Here is an 18,857-nt window from a genome sequence, read left to right on the forward strand (position 1 = left end):
GGCAGGCTGCGGCCTACCTGGGAGGAGAGTAAGGCCAGCAGGGATTCCAGGAACCTGAGAAGGCAGCCAGTGCTGGCCCTCGCAGCACCCCTGGCTGGGCAGTCCTGCTGATTTCCTGCCCTTCTTTCCAGAACTCTTGCTTGCTCAAAATGAGACAGAACCAGAAGACATTAGAGCACCAAGCAATCCAACACAGGTCTGTTTGAGAATTCTAGAAGCAGGTGCATTTCAAGGCCAGCTGAGAGAGGATGTACAGGGAGATGTAACCAGACGTCCTGCAGTAATAATATCTGGACCTAACGGGCTCCTTGGTGCAAATGCAGGGCTAGTGGAATATGAGAGGCGCACATACTGGAAGGACAACGCCATAGTCATCTTAAAATTGCATCTGTGGCTTCCCAGCAGAGGCAGCCTTTCTTTGGAATAATTAATATTCATGTTCTCACCCCTCTATCCCATTTTTTTCTTACCGAGAGGATCCCAGCCTGCCAACGTGATCACCTGCTGAGGCCAGGGACTTGGTCTGGATGGGGTCCTCCAGGAACTTGGTGTAGGCTGAGTGGTCCTCAGTCCCACTGGACCCCTTGTCCATTCCTTTATTCTGACGATACTGCAGGAAACAGACATGGGTTCGATTCTCAGTGCTTTGGCTCAGAGGCCTGCAGAAGGCAGGAGGGGGCCTTGGCTTGAGTCTGGGGCTTTTAGGGGATGTGAAAGAGGCTTCTTTTCAGGAGTGAAAAGCAAGGCCTGTTTGGTGAAGGCATTCCTTGCATGATAATGACATCTAATAATGCCTCTCTTCAGAAAGGGAGCTACGTGGGGCGTGGGGCGGGGCGAGGTGGTGGCTGGGCCTGGAAGCTGTTCTACATTCAGGTCCCAAAGGGAAGTGCATGGCCTTTGATTCAGGGCAGATCAGAGACTGATGTCTTTGAGTGGACCCACCTCTCTGGGCAGCCCCACCCATGCAGGGTGAGTGCCAGGTGTGACCTGAGGCCAGCTGCCTTTGTCAGCTGGAGACACTTAGACTTTCCAGACACCCGGAGCCACAGAGGTTGGCAGGGCCTCAGCAAGGGCCAGCAGTCTTGGTGGGAGGCTGGTCTTACCAGGCCCCCTCCCCTCCTCCCACCTCCTTCTTCTGTATAGCTGGTGAGGCCAGACTGAAAAAGGAGCACTGGAGGACCCCCAGCAGGAGGGCAGGCCGTCAGGGGTGGATAGCTGGTGAGCCCTGGACAACCTGGCATGTCCCCCAGCCCCACTCATCCTGAGATGCACACACCAATTGCCTGGTGGGTAACGCCTGGCTCAATCAGCTGATGATCTCCAAGGTAAGGATCGATTCCCTTTTGTGTGCCTGGAGCCAGGACAGTGGTAAGGTGAAAATACTGGAATGTTCCTGTGTGCTCCTTCAGATTTCACTTCCCAGTGGGAAACAGGGCAAGGAGTATGAGGCCATGTCTCCACTCACTGCCATACACACTCTGTCCCCAGACCTTTGTCATAGCCCTGGGCTCCCCATCAGCCTCGGGGACTTCAGCATTCTCCATCACAGCCACTGAGGCCCTGGGCTGCCTGGGCCTCTGGGAATGGATGGCTCTAAGACAGACCACCAACCCCAGTTGACACCAGCCTGAGGCTGGGGCTGAGGGGCTCTTGGGTTCCTGTGTTTTTGACCAGACCATGGATCTCTGGGAATAAAGGGTGGGGTGCTCTGTGACATGCCTTAGGCTATACCAGTCAGCCTGGCTATGAGTCTTCTGTCACTGGGAGACCTGAGTATCTGTCAAGGAATCTTTACCCCAGAGGCCACCCACTCCCCTGCCCTCTGAGCACCACCACCACCACCACCACGGGAAGGAGCCACAGAGAGCCCACAGAGAGCCCACAGTGCCTGACTCCTAGCAGCCAAGGCTGTGCTGGGAAGGCACCTGTCAAGGTTCAACACTTCAGGAGCTCTCTCCTTAGACAAGCATTTATGAGCATTTACTGGCTGCTCAATCCTGCACCAGACAACTAGGCACCACGGTATATGCCCTCTCAGGAGGAGTTCGGGGGAGGAAATAGGAAAATGATCACACAGGGTGACAAAAGTTTGGCTTGAGGATGCACAGAGAGTTAGGAGAGTGACTGAGAGAGGCATGTAACACAGAATGGGGAGCCCTGGGCTACCTGGAGGAGCTCATGACTCGGTAAGGCTTAAACGCTGGGGGCCATCAGCCAGGCATTGGCAGTGGGGGAGGAAAGGGAAGGCCCCTGCCTCAGGCATGTGCACAAGCCTGGAATGGGGAGAAAGCAGGGCTATAAGAGGAGCTAAATGGTGGCCCTGTGGCCAGAGTGCGGGGAGCGAGGGATGGGAAGGGGAGGGTTGGAGAGGAGAGGTAGGAGGAGTGGCCAGAAAAGCTGGTTGTAGTCATGTGGGGGCCTGCAAGCTGGATGAAGTGCAGCTTCCTTCCCCCCATCCCACTGCCTGGAATGTGAGTACAAAGCCTGGCACTGTAGCTACCATTGTGGATCGTAAAGATGAGGCCCAGAGCTTGGGAGGGTGAGGAGAAGCTGGATAGAGCCTGGACCCTTGAGGACTGAGTAAGGCCAAGGGTGAGTGGGAGCCCCACACAGGTTTTATGCAGAGAAGGGAGACAATCGGAAAAAGAGGAAAAGTATGTGAAAAAGGATGGGAAGCCCGATGCAAGCAGGGGACCAAAGTGGAGCCAGGTGGTTTCTCCGGATGGCAGATGGAATTGTCAGGGCTTGGACATGGATGCTGGGCCAGACCAGGCCAACGCCTGACTCACCTGCATACTGAGCTGGCCAATCTCCTGCTCCAGCTGCTGCACCTTGGCCTCCCGCTCAGCCACCATGGCCTGCAGCTGGGTGATAAGGCTGCTGCTCCGCTGGGCCTCACTGTTGACACGCTGGTCCAGACGGTGCTGCGACGCCCGGCTCTTCTCCTCCTGCAGACTCAGGCTGCCCAGAATCTCTTGTAGCTGCTTTAGCTGGTCCTGTGGGGCCAGCCAGGAGGGCAGATGACAGACAAGGTTAGCCATGACCCCTGGGCAAGGCAGGACAGGGAAGACTGCCTTCCCTTACCTGCTCCCTGCTCCTGTGGGAGCCTAGAAGTGGGATACCACCTGTTCCCTTGAGAAGCAGAAGGAGAACTTTCTTTGCCTTAGGGTGGGGGTGGGGCACACTCAACCAGGCACGTGGGGACCAGGCCCTCTTCCTGTTCTCAACTTCCTTCTCTGAGATTAGGCCAAGAAGGACATAGAAGGGACTCCTGAGACTGCAGAAAGCAACTCACATGGTGTCCCCTCAGCCAGCGGGGGAGATATTTGGGGAAAAAGAAACCCTATCCCTCTGCTGGGAGATGGTGGCAGGCAGTACCTGGACCACTCACCAGGGATCTCTCAGCACCCAACTGAGGCACCATCCCCTGTAAATGCCCCCAGAAGACTACCAGGTTAGAGGCTTCACTAGTGGGCCAACAGAAAGGACATGCCAGTGATTTGGAGGGACTGAGGCCCAGAGAGCACAAAGCACACTGCTGGTGAATGGCAAGGCTGGGGCTGGTCTGCAGCTTTCATCATGACATCTGCAGTAACAAAGGATGGTGGCACACAGGGACCTCCAAGGACATCCAGGTCCACACCTTGTTTAAAAACTGGGATCAGGGACGCCTGGGTGGCTCAGCAGTTTAGCGCCTGCCTTCAGCCCAGGGCATGATCTTTGGAGTACCGGGATCAAATCCCACATCAGGTTTCCTACATAGAGCCTGCTTCTCCCTCTGCCTGTGTCTCTGCCTCTCTCTGTGTCTCTCATGAATAAATAAATAAAATCTTTAAAAAAAAAAAACAAAATATAACTGGGAGCTGAGGCTCAGAGAAGGGGTAAAATCGATCTAGGGTCACCAAGTGAAGTGTCAGCAGAGGCAGGCCTAGAGTTCAGGTCTTCTGTGCTCTGCCTACCACCCCATGCCCCCCAGACAAGCTAGGCATGGCCACCCAGGATCTGGGGCACAATTTGGGATTCAGAGACCCTGGGGCATCCCAAGTCCCAGAGAAACAAGGCCAATCTAGGGTCGGGAAAGCAGTGTGGCCTTGCTAATCAAGGAAGGCCTTAGAGTCAGACCAACATGGTTTGAACTCAGTTATATGGTTTTGGATGACTTAGCTAACTAATTGGAATCTTAGTTTCCCCATGTGTGAACTGGGATTATAATATATGACCCTAGGGGTTGTCTCGGTGAGTAATCATGAACCACATGCACCCCAAGTGCCAGGTAGGGGCTCTATGCTGTCACATGGACAAAAATTCAAACTGGGCCCTCAGCTGTCCCTTCCATTCATTGATGAAAAAATAACCCAGGGTCCAATCCCATCTCCTTCCCCTGCATCCATTTCTTCCTCTTTTGCGGTCCACAAGTCCAATGGCTGGTGCCAGGCTGTAACACATCATAACCAGCACAATATCACAAAACATGACTGGTACGTGTGCTTGGGCAGCCTCTGGTTGTTCTCATCCCTGGGGCACGGCTTTGGGGCTGGCACCCCTGGGGCTGCTTCTGGATTATGCAGGTGGCATCTGGGGTAAGTGAGAGCTCACTGCGGCTGGGGCTGGGTCATGGGCTTCTGGGCAGGGTGTGGGCTCAGGTTTGAGGGACCGGGCCATACCATGAGGGCATCGATGAGCTCATCATCATGCCTGCCCTTCTCTGCCAGCGTCCCCATCTGACTCCTGAGGGTCTTCACTTCACTCGACAGCACCTTATTCCGGGACTTCACACCCTCAAACTTCTTTTTCAGTTCTTCAAGCTCTCTCTGGAGGCCATCTCGCTCACCAACAAGTTTCTGTAATCCAGAAGTATAGTTGTGGGCAATGGGGCTGAATGGGACTTTGGCTACATCTGGTCTCTGGCTCCTACTCAGAGGTGAGGCCCAGTGACAAGAGAGGACCTGCTGAAGGCCCGAGAGCAGGGCAGCAGAGCTGGGGCCCCAGAGCCTAGCCCTCACCTCTGAGGGTTGTCAGGTGGGCCCATAGACTCCTGCCCCCTGCCCTTGCATGCAACTGATGTCACTGATAGATGACAGCACTCCTCCATCAGCCTGAGGACACAGGCATCCAGGCAGCTGCCCTTGCTCTGCCAGGGTCAGACATGAGAGGAACCACACTTGCCAACTGTGGGTGTGTCCTCCACAAAGGATGGCTGTCCTCACCTTTCAATCCTGGCCTGAGCTGGGGAAAGAGAAAAGCCATGCTTTCATGAGCAGCACTGAGTCTAGGTTCAAACTGAAGTGGCTCACCCTACCAAGAGCCAGAATGAGAGGGAGGTGCCTGTTGCATCACCTCACTTCCTCCATGTATGTCCAGCACATCAGCCTAGACTGTGCCTCACTTGGGTCAGCTACTAACTGGCAACTCAAGTGCTGTGCATGCCTTTGGAGTCTCTCTTTATTCATCCCTCCCTCCCTCCCTCCCTCCCTCCCTCCCTCCCTCCCTCCCTCCCTTCCTTCTCAAATATTTCCTGAGGGCCTACTATGTGCTTAAAATTGTTGTAGATGCTGGGGATACAGCAGAGAACCAAATAGAGTCTCTGTCCCCAAGGAGCTAACATCCTAGCTGGGGAGACAGATGTTAAATAGTGACAAGTGCTTACTGGAAAGTGGGGAAGGGAATGGGTAGAAGGGACAATGGCATGGTCAGGGAAGTCCTCTCTAAAAGGTGACGTCTGAGAAGAGATCTAAAGGAAGTGAGGGTATGAGGAAAGGCCCTGGGGTAGAGCATGTGTGGCTAGAGCCCAGTGGGAGAGGGGGCAGATCAGGAGCAAGGTCAGAGGGGGCAGAGTCCAGATTAGGTAAACCATCAGGAACCAAGATTGAGACACTGAGGAGGGTTTTGGGCAATAGGTTACATAATCTGCTTTGGTTTTGAGGGTTAATTATCATTGGAAAAGTATTTTCAGATCCCCGTGGAAGTGACTTACAGAAATGAAAAATTGTTGGTGATGAATTTAGAAGACCACCAATCTCTGCAGGTAGGCAGCCATTATTTACCTGTTGCTCTGCTGTCTACACACTCTAGGCTCTAGAAGCCTCCTGGCAGAGGAAGTGCACACAGGGAATATCTTCTTTCTACTCACATTGTGGCTTACAAGAGGTTCAATGACTGTAACATATTCTATTCTGTGTGAACATGTAAGCCTGAGCTGGGTGCACCACACACCCAACATTTTCAAATCTCAGCTCCCCATCTCCCTTGAATTCCCCTCCCTGTGTCCCCTATGCACCCACTACATTCACTGGAAGTCCTTCAAAACCCCTCTGTATCTCCCCTTTCCATCTTCCATCTTGTCACTGAGCCCTGTAAAGTCAACCCTCAAATGTTGCAGGTGTCCAGCCTTCGGCTATAGTCCTACTGCCTTGGCTCAGGTTCTTGGTCATGTCTCAAATGGATTACTGCCTCCGCCTTCCATGCCTCCTCTGACCTAGCCCCCCATACCTGACCATGTGACCTTTCCAACATGCACAGCAGTCCAAACCCTTTGGTGGTTCTCTACTTCCTTCAAGATTAAAGCCCAACCCCCTAGCTGGCCTTGCCCACCTCTCCAGTCCTACTGTTCTCTCCTCACACCTGATGATCTAGGATGCTGGGGGTGCAATGGAGCAATGGTCACAACGTTCCTAGCACAGGGTCTAGTCTTGAGTAGACACTCGCAAATGCAAGTCTCTTGATGACAAGGTAAGGCCTCACCGTTAAGAGGCCCATTGCCAGGGCCACTGAGGTAGGCTGTTCAGCCTGCCAGCACTCTGTCCTGTCCTGCTTCTTCCTCTACTTTCTTTGAGAAAACCCTGCTCCTCACTCTCACGCCAATTTCTCAGAGGCTGACTCACCTCCCAGACCTAGGGGTTAGGATCCGAAGCCTGGCCAATCACAGCAGCCTGTATCAGTGACTGGCTATAGTGACTGGCTCAGGGATGGGCCCATGACCTATGCTAGCCAGGTGACACTTAGTTCTGGGACTTCATTGGAATTACCAGGAAAGAGAAGCCCTTTGTTTGTTTGTAGTACCAAAAGCTGGAATTACCAGGAGTCTCCACTCGAGAGGGTGAAGTCAGGTCCAGAAAACGTGGCATTAAGTAAGACCAAGTCCCCAGATCCTTGGATCCATCTGTGCCTAAAGCTAGGCTGCTTCTATACTGTTCATCTACAATGTGCCAATCAGTTCTGTTTGTCACATAAGCCCGGTAGAGTCCAGCTCCTGCCACTCCCGGCACTGCCAGTGAGATGCAGTGCATGGTGCTAGTGTTAGCCCGCCCGCCTTCCAGCAGCCTAGAGCTCTCTTCCATTGAGCCCTGTCTAACACTGTTACTGGCCATCACTCTGGGCTGTGACTTTCTCCTCTCCTTCTACAGTGACCATTTCAGGTCCAGCCTCTCCAGAACAGCCAGGATGGGCCACCAGAAGCTCATGAAATGGGCTGAGGACCCAGTCAGGAAGTTCAAGCTGGATTAACAGGACATAAGGAACATGCACCGATGTGACCCCAAACCCCATGTTCCCTGCCTCTAAGGGGTGGCTTGGAGCTCATGACCACAAGGGCTTTGAGGCCCTGCAGAGGTGGTCATGATCTCCTGGTCCCACGTACCCAACTGACCTCTTCCCTGGACATGCATTACCTCCCAGCCGTCCTGTTTTTCTCTTTCTAGGTTGCGGATCCTCAGCAGGTTTTTCTCCTGTGCTGAGAGCTTCCTTGGGTCTGGATAGGCAGATGGCTCATCACTGGACATTCCCGTAGACTGGCTCCGGGTCTGTCCCAACTGCTTCTCAAGTTCGCGAACCTGAGGGTGATAAAGTTCGTCATTCCACAGTGGGTCTGCACTCACAGACTCAACTGCTCAGGGGCTGTCCTAAGGTACAATGGGAAGCCCCACTAGACAGAGGACACTGTACTTCCAGATGAACACAGAAGCCCCATATGAGGGGCACTGAGGTGGGGAAAGAACCTGGGGTGGCATCTGGAGCAAAACAGGGGAGGACACAAGGGAGGTTTAGTCTGAGAATGAGAAAGATCACGCCATCCTTTATCAACTATTTGAGACCAAGAAGCAGACGTGTGACTCCAGGAACCTGGGAGGGAAAGGATGGAGGACCTCAGTACAAGGAAGAACTCTCTAACCCAAGACTGGGTGCATTCCTGGGGAGACTGTGGGTTCCTGGCCACTTGCAGGAGATGCTGTAGAGGAAGGGTGGGGTTTAAAAGCTGAAAGATCAGCTCAGAGCCTCACTAGCTGTGTGACTATGCACAGCTCACCTAACTTCTCTGAATCTCGGGTCCCTTACCTATGAAATGGGCCTAAGGGTCCACCCTGCATAATGTTATAAGGATTCAGTATCCTGAACTTGTTTAAGTCTGGGAACTCCCAAGATGCTTCTTGAGATGAGAAGTCTTGGGGCCCACTCCAGACCAACAAGTCAGAGCTCCAGGGGAAGGACTGGGAATCTGCATTTTAAACAAGTGCTATGGGTGCTTTCTAGGATTAGGCAACTTTGAGGTGAAGCTCTCAGCACACAGTCTAGCACTCATAGGCTCTCGGCAAGTGGCAGGTAGATGTCACCCCACAGAACGATGGCTTTATTGCACTGGGGTTGATATGAATAACTCTTAGGGTCCTTCTAACACGGGTTTCCGTGTTGATACTACATAAACGATGGAACACAGCTAGGTAAACCTGTGCCGGGGCAAAATTCACTAGGATCCCCAGTAAAGGCCCGCAGCACGGCTCTGAAGGCACATATCAGCGCCCTCGTGTGGCATGCTATGGTAATTCCATTTAAGCATCAGCACGAACAGTGTGAAACTTTTAATCATTTATCTGTGCATCTTAACAACAACTAATGTGTGGTGTGCTTATTATGGCTGGGCACTGGGCTGGGTGCTTTACAAATGTTATTTCATTTAACTCACAACACTCTTTTTTGCAGACTGAGGGGCAGAGGGATGAAGTGATTTGCCCAAGGTCATCGAACTAGTCTATAGACTAGTGACCGAGGCCAGACTCAAACTGGGGTCTCTTGAACCCCAAGGCCACACATTGGTCATAAATCACAGTGTTTTGGACACTGTTCCCCCTTCGTGTTGGCCTCAAGGGTCCTATAGGATGCCCTAGGATAAAAGCCACCCAGGAACTGTGAACTTGGAAGTTCCTGGGGATGAAGGCCATGTACTTGCCCAAGAGGGAAAGTCACCCACCTACTCTTGTGCTTCTTGGTTTGAAGGTGAAAGAGGAAAATAACCACCACAGCTAACCTTTGTGCAGTGTTCCCTTCACGCAAGGCACCATGTTGGCCATTTTACACCTATTGACTCATTCAGTCTTCCCATCAACACTGTGGGGTAGGTCCTGTTGTTATCCATGGTATAAGGAGAAGAAAACCGAGGCCCAGAGAGGTGAAGGAACTTGCCCACGGTTGTACAGCTGGCAAGTTGAGAGCTGGGATCCAAATTCAAGCAGTCTGGCTCTGGAGCCTCAGCTCATAGCCTCTAGAGAGTGCTCCAAAATATTTAGAACATAAAGAGGGGGACAAGGCTAAGTCTTTAGTGGGTAATTAAAACTTTCAAAAGTCTACAAAGCCATCTGGACAAAACTGGAAAAAGCCGGCAAGTACACCAGTCACGCAAATTTACATGAACTAGGGGAAAAAATATGCCTAGAGTAAAATAAATCAAAGGTTTTGGCATTTCTTAAGTGCCAGTGCCTGGCACATGGTAAGTGTTATATAAATCCTTGTTCATCAAATAACAAATTAAAATCAGGTTGGTGGGGGAAAATATAAAACAACAGCCCTGCAAGTATGCTCTGCTGGGCCTAAAGGCCTTTCTAAGGTCCTACATGTCCAATGTGAATTGATATGTGCCTTTCTGGTGCATTTCAAGCCCTCTGTTCTGGGCCAGAAGAAGTTCACTCACCTTGCTTTGCAAAACGAGAATTTGTTGAGCCCTCCCCCTCCAGGTCCCTGGGGAAGACAGGAGCTGTTGGACATTCACATCTTCCCCGACCTCGCTGGTCAAAACCTGGAAAGGACAAGGCCTTTGGTGAAGACAGGAGAGAGAGGGCCCCACGAGAACCCTAAAACTGCCATGTACTCAAGCAACACTGGCTGTGTGGGGCTCCCAGAGGGCCTAGGCCCTGCTTACACACTTTTCTCCTGCCTCAAAGGCCGGCTGACCATGCTCTCAGAGCATCCATCCTTGGGAAAGTAATGATTCTCTTGTCCTTAGTATTTCTTGGTCATGTTGACCGCAGATAAGGAATCGCCAACAATGTTTAAATGGGGTCCCCTGCTCTTGACATATTCTGGGATGAGTGAACCACAAAGTTGACCAAAATCTGTTTCCTCAATTTGCTCACCTATCACTTAGAACTGAGATCATTCTAGATGGCTACAGGAAATACATCGCCACAGGGACTCGACCTCTGTGAAAAGCCACTGATGAGGGGCCATGTCTGAGTACAGCAAGAAAGAGGACCATCAAATGCCAGCTGGGGATATTTGGTTTCAGCAAGGCCCAACATTGTGGCTGCTGAACGGTGGGGTGCAGACCCTAACTCAAGGCTTTGAGGTGGAAACAGAACTCTCCAGCTGGTGCCCCCAAGCCCCTCTGAAGCCTGTCATGGGAACCAATCTAGTGCACCAAGTCTCTGGTGCTTGTTTCCACAATAGAATACTGTTTTGGAAAACTTGGCTAGTCTGAGTGGTTCCAGCAGGGAAGACAAATGCCAGAGAATTCACTATGTAAATAAAAATAAATAATGAAGCAGCTGGGCCTGTGTCCCAAGTCTGAGTATTTTCCTTTGAAAGGGGTCTTTAATACACAAACAACCTATTCATTTTCTAATATTACAGATGGCAGAGGGCAGGAGGCAAGTCTTGGCAGGCTTCCAAGTCCAAGGTGGCTTATTAAGGAGAGACCCAGGATCTACTAGGGTACATGTAGCACAAGGAAAGTCCACAGAACTCTCCCTGGGTAGGTGGCACTGTCCTCTTCTGTCCAGGGTGAGAAGGGTACCACTAGGGCCTACAGGCAGCTGAGAACCCTAATCACCAATGGTCTGCATGAAGGGTGGACAGAAGGAAGTTATTGGATGTGGAGCCTGACCCAGAGCAAGCAGCATGATGCTCATGGGGCCAAGCCCTTGCTGCTCCTGAATGGAACCCATTGTTCTGGCCATGCTCTTCCCAATCCCAGCCAGTCAAGAACATCTGACCCTTGGCTCTGGAATACCTTCTGGGCCATCCGGAGCTCCTGCTTCACAGTCTGGATCTGGTTGCGGAGGTCACTCATCTTCAGGTTTGTGGCTGCCAGCCTGTCCTGCAACACCTTCACCTCTGGGGTCTCTGGCTAGTTGGGCAGGGTGAGAGGAGAGAGTAGTCACTTGTTGCCTAAAGAGTAACAATAATCATAGGATCCGTTCAACCAGGTCTGTGCTGGGCATCATGCTAGGTGCTCCATGAGGGGACACTCATTTAATCTTCATGAACCTCTGTGAGATGCATCCTGTTGCCAGCAAAGCAGAGGTTGGCAGAAGGGGTGCATCCCCTTGGCTGGGGGGACCTGGTTGGAAAAGCTGGAGCAGGGACACGAATCTGGCAGCCCACCTCTGGGAGCTGAACCTTTCACTCACAATATCGCACATCCATGGATGCAGGTGGTGGCCACAAAGGGGGAACCCCTGGAGGGAAGCCTGTGGGATCCACAGCTCCCAGACACTTCCAAAGTGTGGGCACTCTCTGCTGTGCTCCAGAGACTGGCATTGCAGCTAAACTGTCCCCACTCAGAATAAAGAGAGGACTAGTTCCATCACAGAAGGCAACCCTCGCTTGGCAGGAGGATCACAACCATCCTAACTTGAGGCCTCCTTCTCCTGAAACCCATCAGCTTGGGCCCTGAGCTCCTTTTCCTGGCAATGAAATCACTAAACAGAAATAAGGACCCTGTTTCATTGCCAAATGTTCCATTTCTGTGGCTTGAAGAACTGTAGCAATCATGAAAACTGCCTGCTGGAACTCATAGAAATATCTTTTTTTTTTTTTAATAAGGTTTGATTTAAACTACTTGGATGTAAATTTTTCTCAAATGTGCCACCCATTTCTGTCTTTGGTAGAAGTTTCTGAGACTCACAGAAGTTTGGCCTTAAAGGGATTTCCACAGTCAGCCCATGGGAACCCCTTCCATAAGTGATGAAAATAAGGTCCAGAGAGGGGAAGTAACTAGCCCTGGGGCACGCAGCCTGTTGGGGGTGACATGAGTTGGATTAGAAGAAGCCCAGTCCTTCCCCAGCGCTGATTTTCCCCCTTGAGGCTGTTTCCGGCACCCAGGCATCACGAGTGGGCTGATCAGGAAGCGGACACACAGTCCAAGAAGTCTGACCTCATCCGGTTCCCTCCCCTATGGAATGAGTATACAAGCACTTCCCTGTCCGCTTCTTCACAGCACCACCATGAGGCTAAACAGAATAACCAATGTGAACAGAGTATACACTGGGAACTTACATAAAACACAGATGTATCTTTTTAAAAAATTGTGTATGTGTGCACATGTGTACGTGTGTGTATGTGTGTGTGTGTGTGTGTGTGTGTGTCCTTCCCCCCAGTCTGGCTGCTTGCCATTCCTTCTCACTGCTGTTGGATGCCTGTCCTGCCCCTGCTAAGGTGCTGCTTTGCATCTGCCCAAGGCTGGCAAGCAATACCCCTGCCTGTCAGGTCTTTGATGCCATGGGCCCACTGGCCCTGACAGGTGGTGCAGAAGTTGTGTTTATGAGCATCCCATGGGATGGGCTCACAGCTGTGAGCCTGCTCAAAGCATGGGAAGGGCAGACATCTTGGACCCGGATCTAGAACCCAGGCAATGACTCCCCTCTCCAAGCCTGGTTCCTCATCTGTAAAATAGGATTGTATTAACACCAGTGCCTGCGGCGGGGGGTTGCCGTATGAGTTGAGAGGAGATGTGTATGAAGAACTCTGTCTGGGGCAGATTCTGACAGAGGACCGTGCTGGGGTGCCTAGCCTGGCTGGGGTGAGGTGCTGCTGGGGTGAGCAGCTGGCAAAGGGTGCTGAGGCCTAGCTAGTGTCCTAGTGAGGGCTGGGCCCATGTGCATGGCAGCCTTCTCCCCTTTGCTCCCCTTTGCTTGTCCAGGAGTCCTCTCCTCCTGGACAGCTGGGCCAACTCTATGTCGTTGTCATCTCAGAGCTGCTTCTGCCTGGAGCAAAATTCCACAGGCTTTGTGGGAGACCTGAGCATGGGCCTAATCCTCCCGTTCCCTGTGCTATTTTCTTTGAGGGAATAACTGACATGCAGTCCAAGGGGAACAGACAATGCCAATGCTGCTCACGACATAGCCTCTGGGAGCCCCACACCAACCATGCCAAATGGAGACAGGGCATTCAGGTCCACTCTGGAATGTGCTTTGGCACATGGGGGCCAGAATGTGCAGTGATCGCAGGCCTCTGAAATGTGGTTCAGGCTTGGGCTACCCTGAACCGCATAGTGAGGGGGCACATTGCTTTTGTCCTTTCTCTGATCAGAAGGTGCCCTGGAAAACACAGGGTACTGCTGAACTGAGGCTGACAGCCTGTCACCCACTCTTCCATCAGAAGCCTACCGGGCTCCCTGCAGCCACGGAGCAGAGCTGAGTGCTCCAGGGAGGTCAAGGCCTCCCTCCGTGGGTGACTCAGCCTCCTCTGGTTTACATTCCCCTTTCCCTCTTGTGGGAGGCTGGGCTGCAGCCAAACATTGCTCAGCCAATACCCAGCGAGGAAACAGAATACTTAGTGCTCACCGGCCTCTCCACCATGCTTATACTGCTCCTGCTGGAGGGCCCTTCCCCATCTTCCTTCTGCAGCAGGCCCACCACAGGAACCCCTCCTTCAGCCCATGTCCCAGCTGCCTCACATGGAGGGTGTGTTCCCCCTGTGAACTCTTGAGGGCCTGGGGCTCTTTCTGAAGGCCCTGTCCCTCTCCTTCCTTCAGCATGGCTACCCATCCCCTCTTGGGCTCCCCTTTGTACAGAGGACCTGTCTTTGATTCCTTATGTCACAGGGCTCAGAAAATCCTGTCAGTCTCCCATCAATGGCAGCCTAGTCAGGGACATGGAAATGTTCTGTGTTGTAGATAAACCAGGAGCAGCTGAGCCAGGAAAAGTCCTTCAGAACAGCCCCTGCCAAGGGCAGAGCCCCTCTCTTGCCTCCCTAGCAAGGAGACAGGTTTACACTAGACTAACATTCACCCCAGTGAGTTCCCTTCCTGGAACCTAAGGGCCTGTCGCTGTAGACTGAAGGCTGAATCCTCCTCAACACGGGCATGAGGTGGCTTGATGCTGAGTTGTAGGCAAAAAGGAGGTGGAGCTAGAAAAGGAGCACTGACGAGGTAGTCCTAAGGCTTGACTCCCTGTATCTCCAGGCTTCCTATGAAAACCCCTGGGGAGGCTTTATTCTTAAGACTCTGATGCTACCTACTATTTGGTGTGGGCTCCATGCCTTTCCCTGGTATTCCACAGGGTCAGACTGCCTTCCTTTTATGGAGCAGCAATTCCCATTTCCTGGGTTCAAGGCCCTACTCACTGGCTCAGTGGACTGGAAGGTAGGAAATAAGCTGCCATTCCCAACAGTCACTTTTATTTTGTAGACTTGGGAGTTCTAAAAAGGCAAGACTTCTCACAATATGAAATGTGCTCCCCACTGCCCCAACTAGGCTCAAGGAGCAGTAGTGAGCTCCTTGTCCCTGGGGTAAGTAAGAGGCTGGATATCTCATCTCCCCAGTGAGGATGCTGTAAGGGATGCTGCTGGGCCAAGAGTAGGAGGCCAGTTGGAGCAGGCCTTCCCTGCTGGTCCTGAAATTCTAGGGTTCCAGGGTCTCCCTCACTGGGGGCTGATCAGAGTTAGACCTTCTCTGGCCTCCCTGGGGGCATGTCTGGCCTCAAGCCACAGACTCAGTTACTGTTCCCTGACAACCACTCTGAGGATGCTGCACTAGTGGGCACAGGCCAGGCAATGGGGTGGAGGTGGACCCCGAACAGAGGCGCCTACCCTCCCATAGAGGACAGGAGAGCCAGGCCCACAGCTGCCCCACAGACTCTCTAGCACAGAAGAGAACTCATACCAAGGCTCTGTCTGCCGTCTGAGCCCTCGGCGCCTTGGCTCCCGCGTCGGTGGCCATCTTGGCTGGTAGCCTGGCCAGGGCCCTCTGCAGCTGAAAAGCAAACCTTGCACTTAATACTGGATCGTGCTTGGCAACTGTGGTGCCTGAGTGCAGCGCTCCCCTGCCACCGCTGGGCGTGTGCTTACTGGTTTCACTGGTTCAGCTCACTTTAGGACCATTAAGGGAAGAGCTCTGCCCTTCAAACTGCTCTGCGATGGGAGAGGGCCTAATCGATTGTCTGCCTCACTCCCCAGGCACACACCAGGATTCACTAACAGCTTAATACATAATACTGCAGCCATGGTCTGCATCCCAGAGTTCTACCCACAATCTGGGAGGTGTTACATAAAGGGACGATGGACTTTGTGCAGTAGACAAGAAGACAGGGTCTGAGATGCTAAGAAATCTGCCACATGAGCTGATGGCCTATTGCCAAGCCTGGCACTTCATACAGGCAGCCAACTGACCCTTTAAAAATTTCCCAACTGTTCACAGAAAGGAAGACCATGTCTGACAAGGCTGGGGGTGGCCTGCCCTCCCACCTCTGACCTCACCTTGCTCCATTCTTGGCCACACAGGTTTCCTCTCAGACCTTCTTCCCCACTCAGGGACTTGGTGTCTGCTGGACCCTCTGCTTGTGACCCCTTCCCACCCTCCAGGGACCCACTGTGTGTGCCCCCTCCTCTGAGAGGCCCTCGGTGCTGGATCTGCTTCTGAGGAGGGCAAGGTCCATGCCTATTTTGCTCCCCAGTAGAGGGCCTGGCACAGAGCCTGAGATGGTTCTCAGACAATTTGTTATAGAGTAAAGAAGCTCTAATTTGATGCCCAGAATAACAACTAAGGACAATTCCAGAGGACAACAGAATTCGAATTGCAATGCAGCACCACCATGTGCTGTGTGACTCGAGAAAGCCCTCTAACCTCTTGGAGCTCCAGCCTCTTCAGCCCACATAAGGGAGCTAGGTTTTCTCTAGCATTCAGATTCCATTCCAGCTCCTATGGGACCATGAACTCCTTGGGTTGTGTCCTTGCAAGATTGGGGGGGAGGGTCTGTGACTAGCTGTGGGACGGCAGGGAGCAGCAGAAAGAGGAACATGGGCAGAAGTGAGACCCACTGGTGGAGTGTGCCGGGCTCTAACTTCACCTTAGCAAGGACCCCTGTTAATGTATGTAACAAACATTTATCTAGCATTTGCTACATGCCCAGCACTGCCGAAGCATTTTATATTATTGAGTCTCTTAATCCTCAGAAAAACCTTAGGGTGAGTACTATTATTACTGCCATGTGTCAGATGGAGGAAACTGAGGCACAGTGAGTTTATAACCTGCTTGAAGTCACAAAGCATGTCAGTGATGGAGCTGAAATTCACACCCAGGCGGTCAGGCTCTGGGTCTGTGTCCTAACCACCATGATGGCTGCCTCTCCATGCCCTCTGACCTCTTGCTTCATGACACACTTTCCCCCTCTCAGAACATGGTGAAGACTGAGGGACTCTTTGCACACGCTGACCCACAGGCCCTTCAGAAAGACCCAAAGCATCTAACTGTGGCTCCCTCTCTCAAGGAGTGGTCCAGGGTCCTGGAAGTCCCCTCTAGAGGCAGGAATGACTAAGGCCCCTCACTTCCCGCTCCAGCTCCTGGATGCGATTGCTCAGCTGCTTCACTCTGGTTTTCGCACCCTCTGACTCTGCCGTCAGCACCCGGTTCTTTTTGGACAGCTCGACAATTTTGGTGGCAATCACATCCCCGGCCATACCAGCTGTCCCTATGATGAAGGAAACAGTAAGGTCAATGAAATGCACAGGCCCACACGTCAAACTCATGCCACACTACCAATGGCCCCAGGGTTTTAAAAGCTGGAACACCCAGGCAAGGGCAGAGGCTCAGGGGAGTTATGACATACCTAGTCACCCTGAAACCCAACTCCCATGAATAGAAATGCAGCCACTCAGAAAATTATAAATTTTATTTCTATGGGATATAAGTTTATTGCCCCAATTCTTCATGCCTTTCATGCCCTCCTCAGTGACAGGTTACACATCCACATCCTATGCTCTATGACTCTACTGTGCCCTCTAGGCAATAGGATATACTCCCTCAACCCTTCTATGCCTGCCTGACTCTGGCTCAGCCAATGACTTATTTGGCCAATCAGTTGTCAGCAGATAAGGCACAGGTAGAGGCTTGAGAAGCATTTGTGTAGTTAAATCCCCCTCTTTTTGCTCATGCCATCTCCACAAGAAGAACACAGCTAGGCCAGCTGGCTGGTCCCAGGAAGAGGAAGAGAAACGTGGCACATAGCTGAACCACCCTAGCTAGGCCTGGCCTAGGTCTGCCAAGCCCCAATTAACCCCAGATGTTTGAGCTCAATACATGCTTCTTGCTGAATGCTGCTGACATTATGTGGTGGTTTCTTTCAGAGTTTTGTGGTGACACCGAACCAGTACAAATGCAAGCATCCATTTAGTATGTATTTATTGGGCTTCACAAAGGGTTGGATACTCTCTGTATTAGGGATTCAATGGTGCATAAAAAAGATTTATAGAGTTTACATTCTAGCCAGGGAGATAGATAATAAAAAACAAATAAATATGTATTCCAGTGTCCAGGAAGACTACGTGCTATGAAGTAAAAGAAAGCTGGACAAGAGAATGAAAGGGATAGGTGACACTATTTTAGACTGAGTGGTCAGGAAAAGCCTATCTGAGGAGGTATGTATGAATAGAGACCTGGGTGAATGAAGTGAGGGAGCAAGCCATCAAGAAGAGTGTTCCCAACTGGGAAGAACACTCTAAGAGGAGGACACAGCAAGTGCAAAGGTCCAGAGGCAGGAACATGTTTGGAGTTGTTGGTCTGCTAAGAGCATCAAGCAGGGCAGAGTAGCTGGAACACAGTGGACAAGGGCAGGAGGCTGTGGAAGAGGTGGCTGGAAGGGTGTGAATGTGGGAAACTGAGTGGTGTGGGGCAGATAGCAGCCCAGTAGACTGCCTGGCTAGCCTTAGAGTCCCCTGTCCATCTGTGCAACAGCATGTTTGGTCAGATGGTCTGCAAGTTCTCTGAATGCTTCTGACACTCCGAGAGTGGGTAACTGGCAGAGACACCTGCCTAGCCCTGCTTTTTAATACGACTGTCATGAGCCTCATAACAGCCTGGGAGTGACAAGTGGTGGAAGGTAAATAGGCAGGCTTGATGGTTTTCAAACCGACTCAGCCCAGGCTTGCTGCTGCTAGCCTGGGCCAGGCAGTGAGTAGAGAAACTGGGAGCAACTATCCTTGGCCACCTCCTATCTGCTGAAGAGGTTGGGGATGCTTCAAGAGGAAGGGCTCAGAACATGGGGATGGAAACCAGATCTAGAAGTACACATGGTCCAGCCATGAGTTTTCTGGGTTGTTTTCCTTCCAGGAATCAAAAATCCTGGAACTAGAGGTAATTAAGAGGTCCAAGAGAGGCCTTTTCTAGTCTAAAGGGCAGGAAGGGGTACTCAGAGAAAACAAGAAAAATCTGTTTTTTTCCACCCAAGCCCCACTCTTAAAACTTTAACCCCATGATTGGGGGGGGGGGCAGTGAATGGGTAAGCACAAAAATGCTAAGTATGTGGGTAAATATAATGGACTACTTTTGTCTCCTTAGGTTACCCTATGTGTAATGGTTGAGAGCAAATATTATAACA

The 18,857-nt window shown here is 51.8% G+C and overlaps 1 protein-coding gene across 4 annotated transcripts in view; it reads right to left on the reverse strand.

Moving 5' to 3' along the window:
• Positions 1 to 18,857, reverse strand: part of HHATL (hedgehog acyltransferase like) — a 66,318-nt gene that overhangs the window by 30,075 nt on the left and 17,386 nt on the right. For all 4 annotated transcript variants that reach the window (XM_049099844.1, XM_049099845.1, XM_049099843.1 and 1 more), the window contains exons 4-11: positions 16,810 to 16,952; positions 15,149 to 15,238; positions 11,276 to 11,392; positions 9,959 to 10,063; positions 7,668 to 7,829; positions 4,665 to 4,841; positions 2,790 to 2,996; positions 471 to 610 (exon numbers count right to left, since the gene is read on the reverse strand). In XM_049099844.1, the coding sequence (XP_048955801.1) occupies positions 471 to 610; positions 2,790 to 2,996; positions 4,665 to 4,841; positions 7,668 to 7,829; positions 9,959 to 10,063; positions 11,276 to 11,392; positions 15,149 to 15,238; positions 16,810 to 16,952 (1,141 nt within the window). The remainder of the gene's footprint in view (positions 1 to 470; positions 611 to 2,789; positions 2,997 to 4,664; positions 4,842 to 7,667; positions 7,830 to 9,958; positions 10,064 to 11,275; positions 11,393 to 15,148; positions 15,239 to 16,809; positions 16,953 to 18,857) is intronic.

The sequence above is a fragment of the Canis lupus genome, chromosome 23, assembly GCF_003254725.2.
Source record: "Canis lupus dingo isolate Sandy chromosome 23, ASM325472v2, whole genome shotgun sequence".
NCBI lineage: Eukaryota > Metazoa > Chordata > Mammalia > Carnivora > Canidae > Canis > Canis lupus.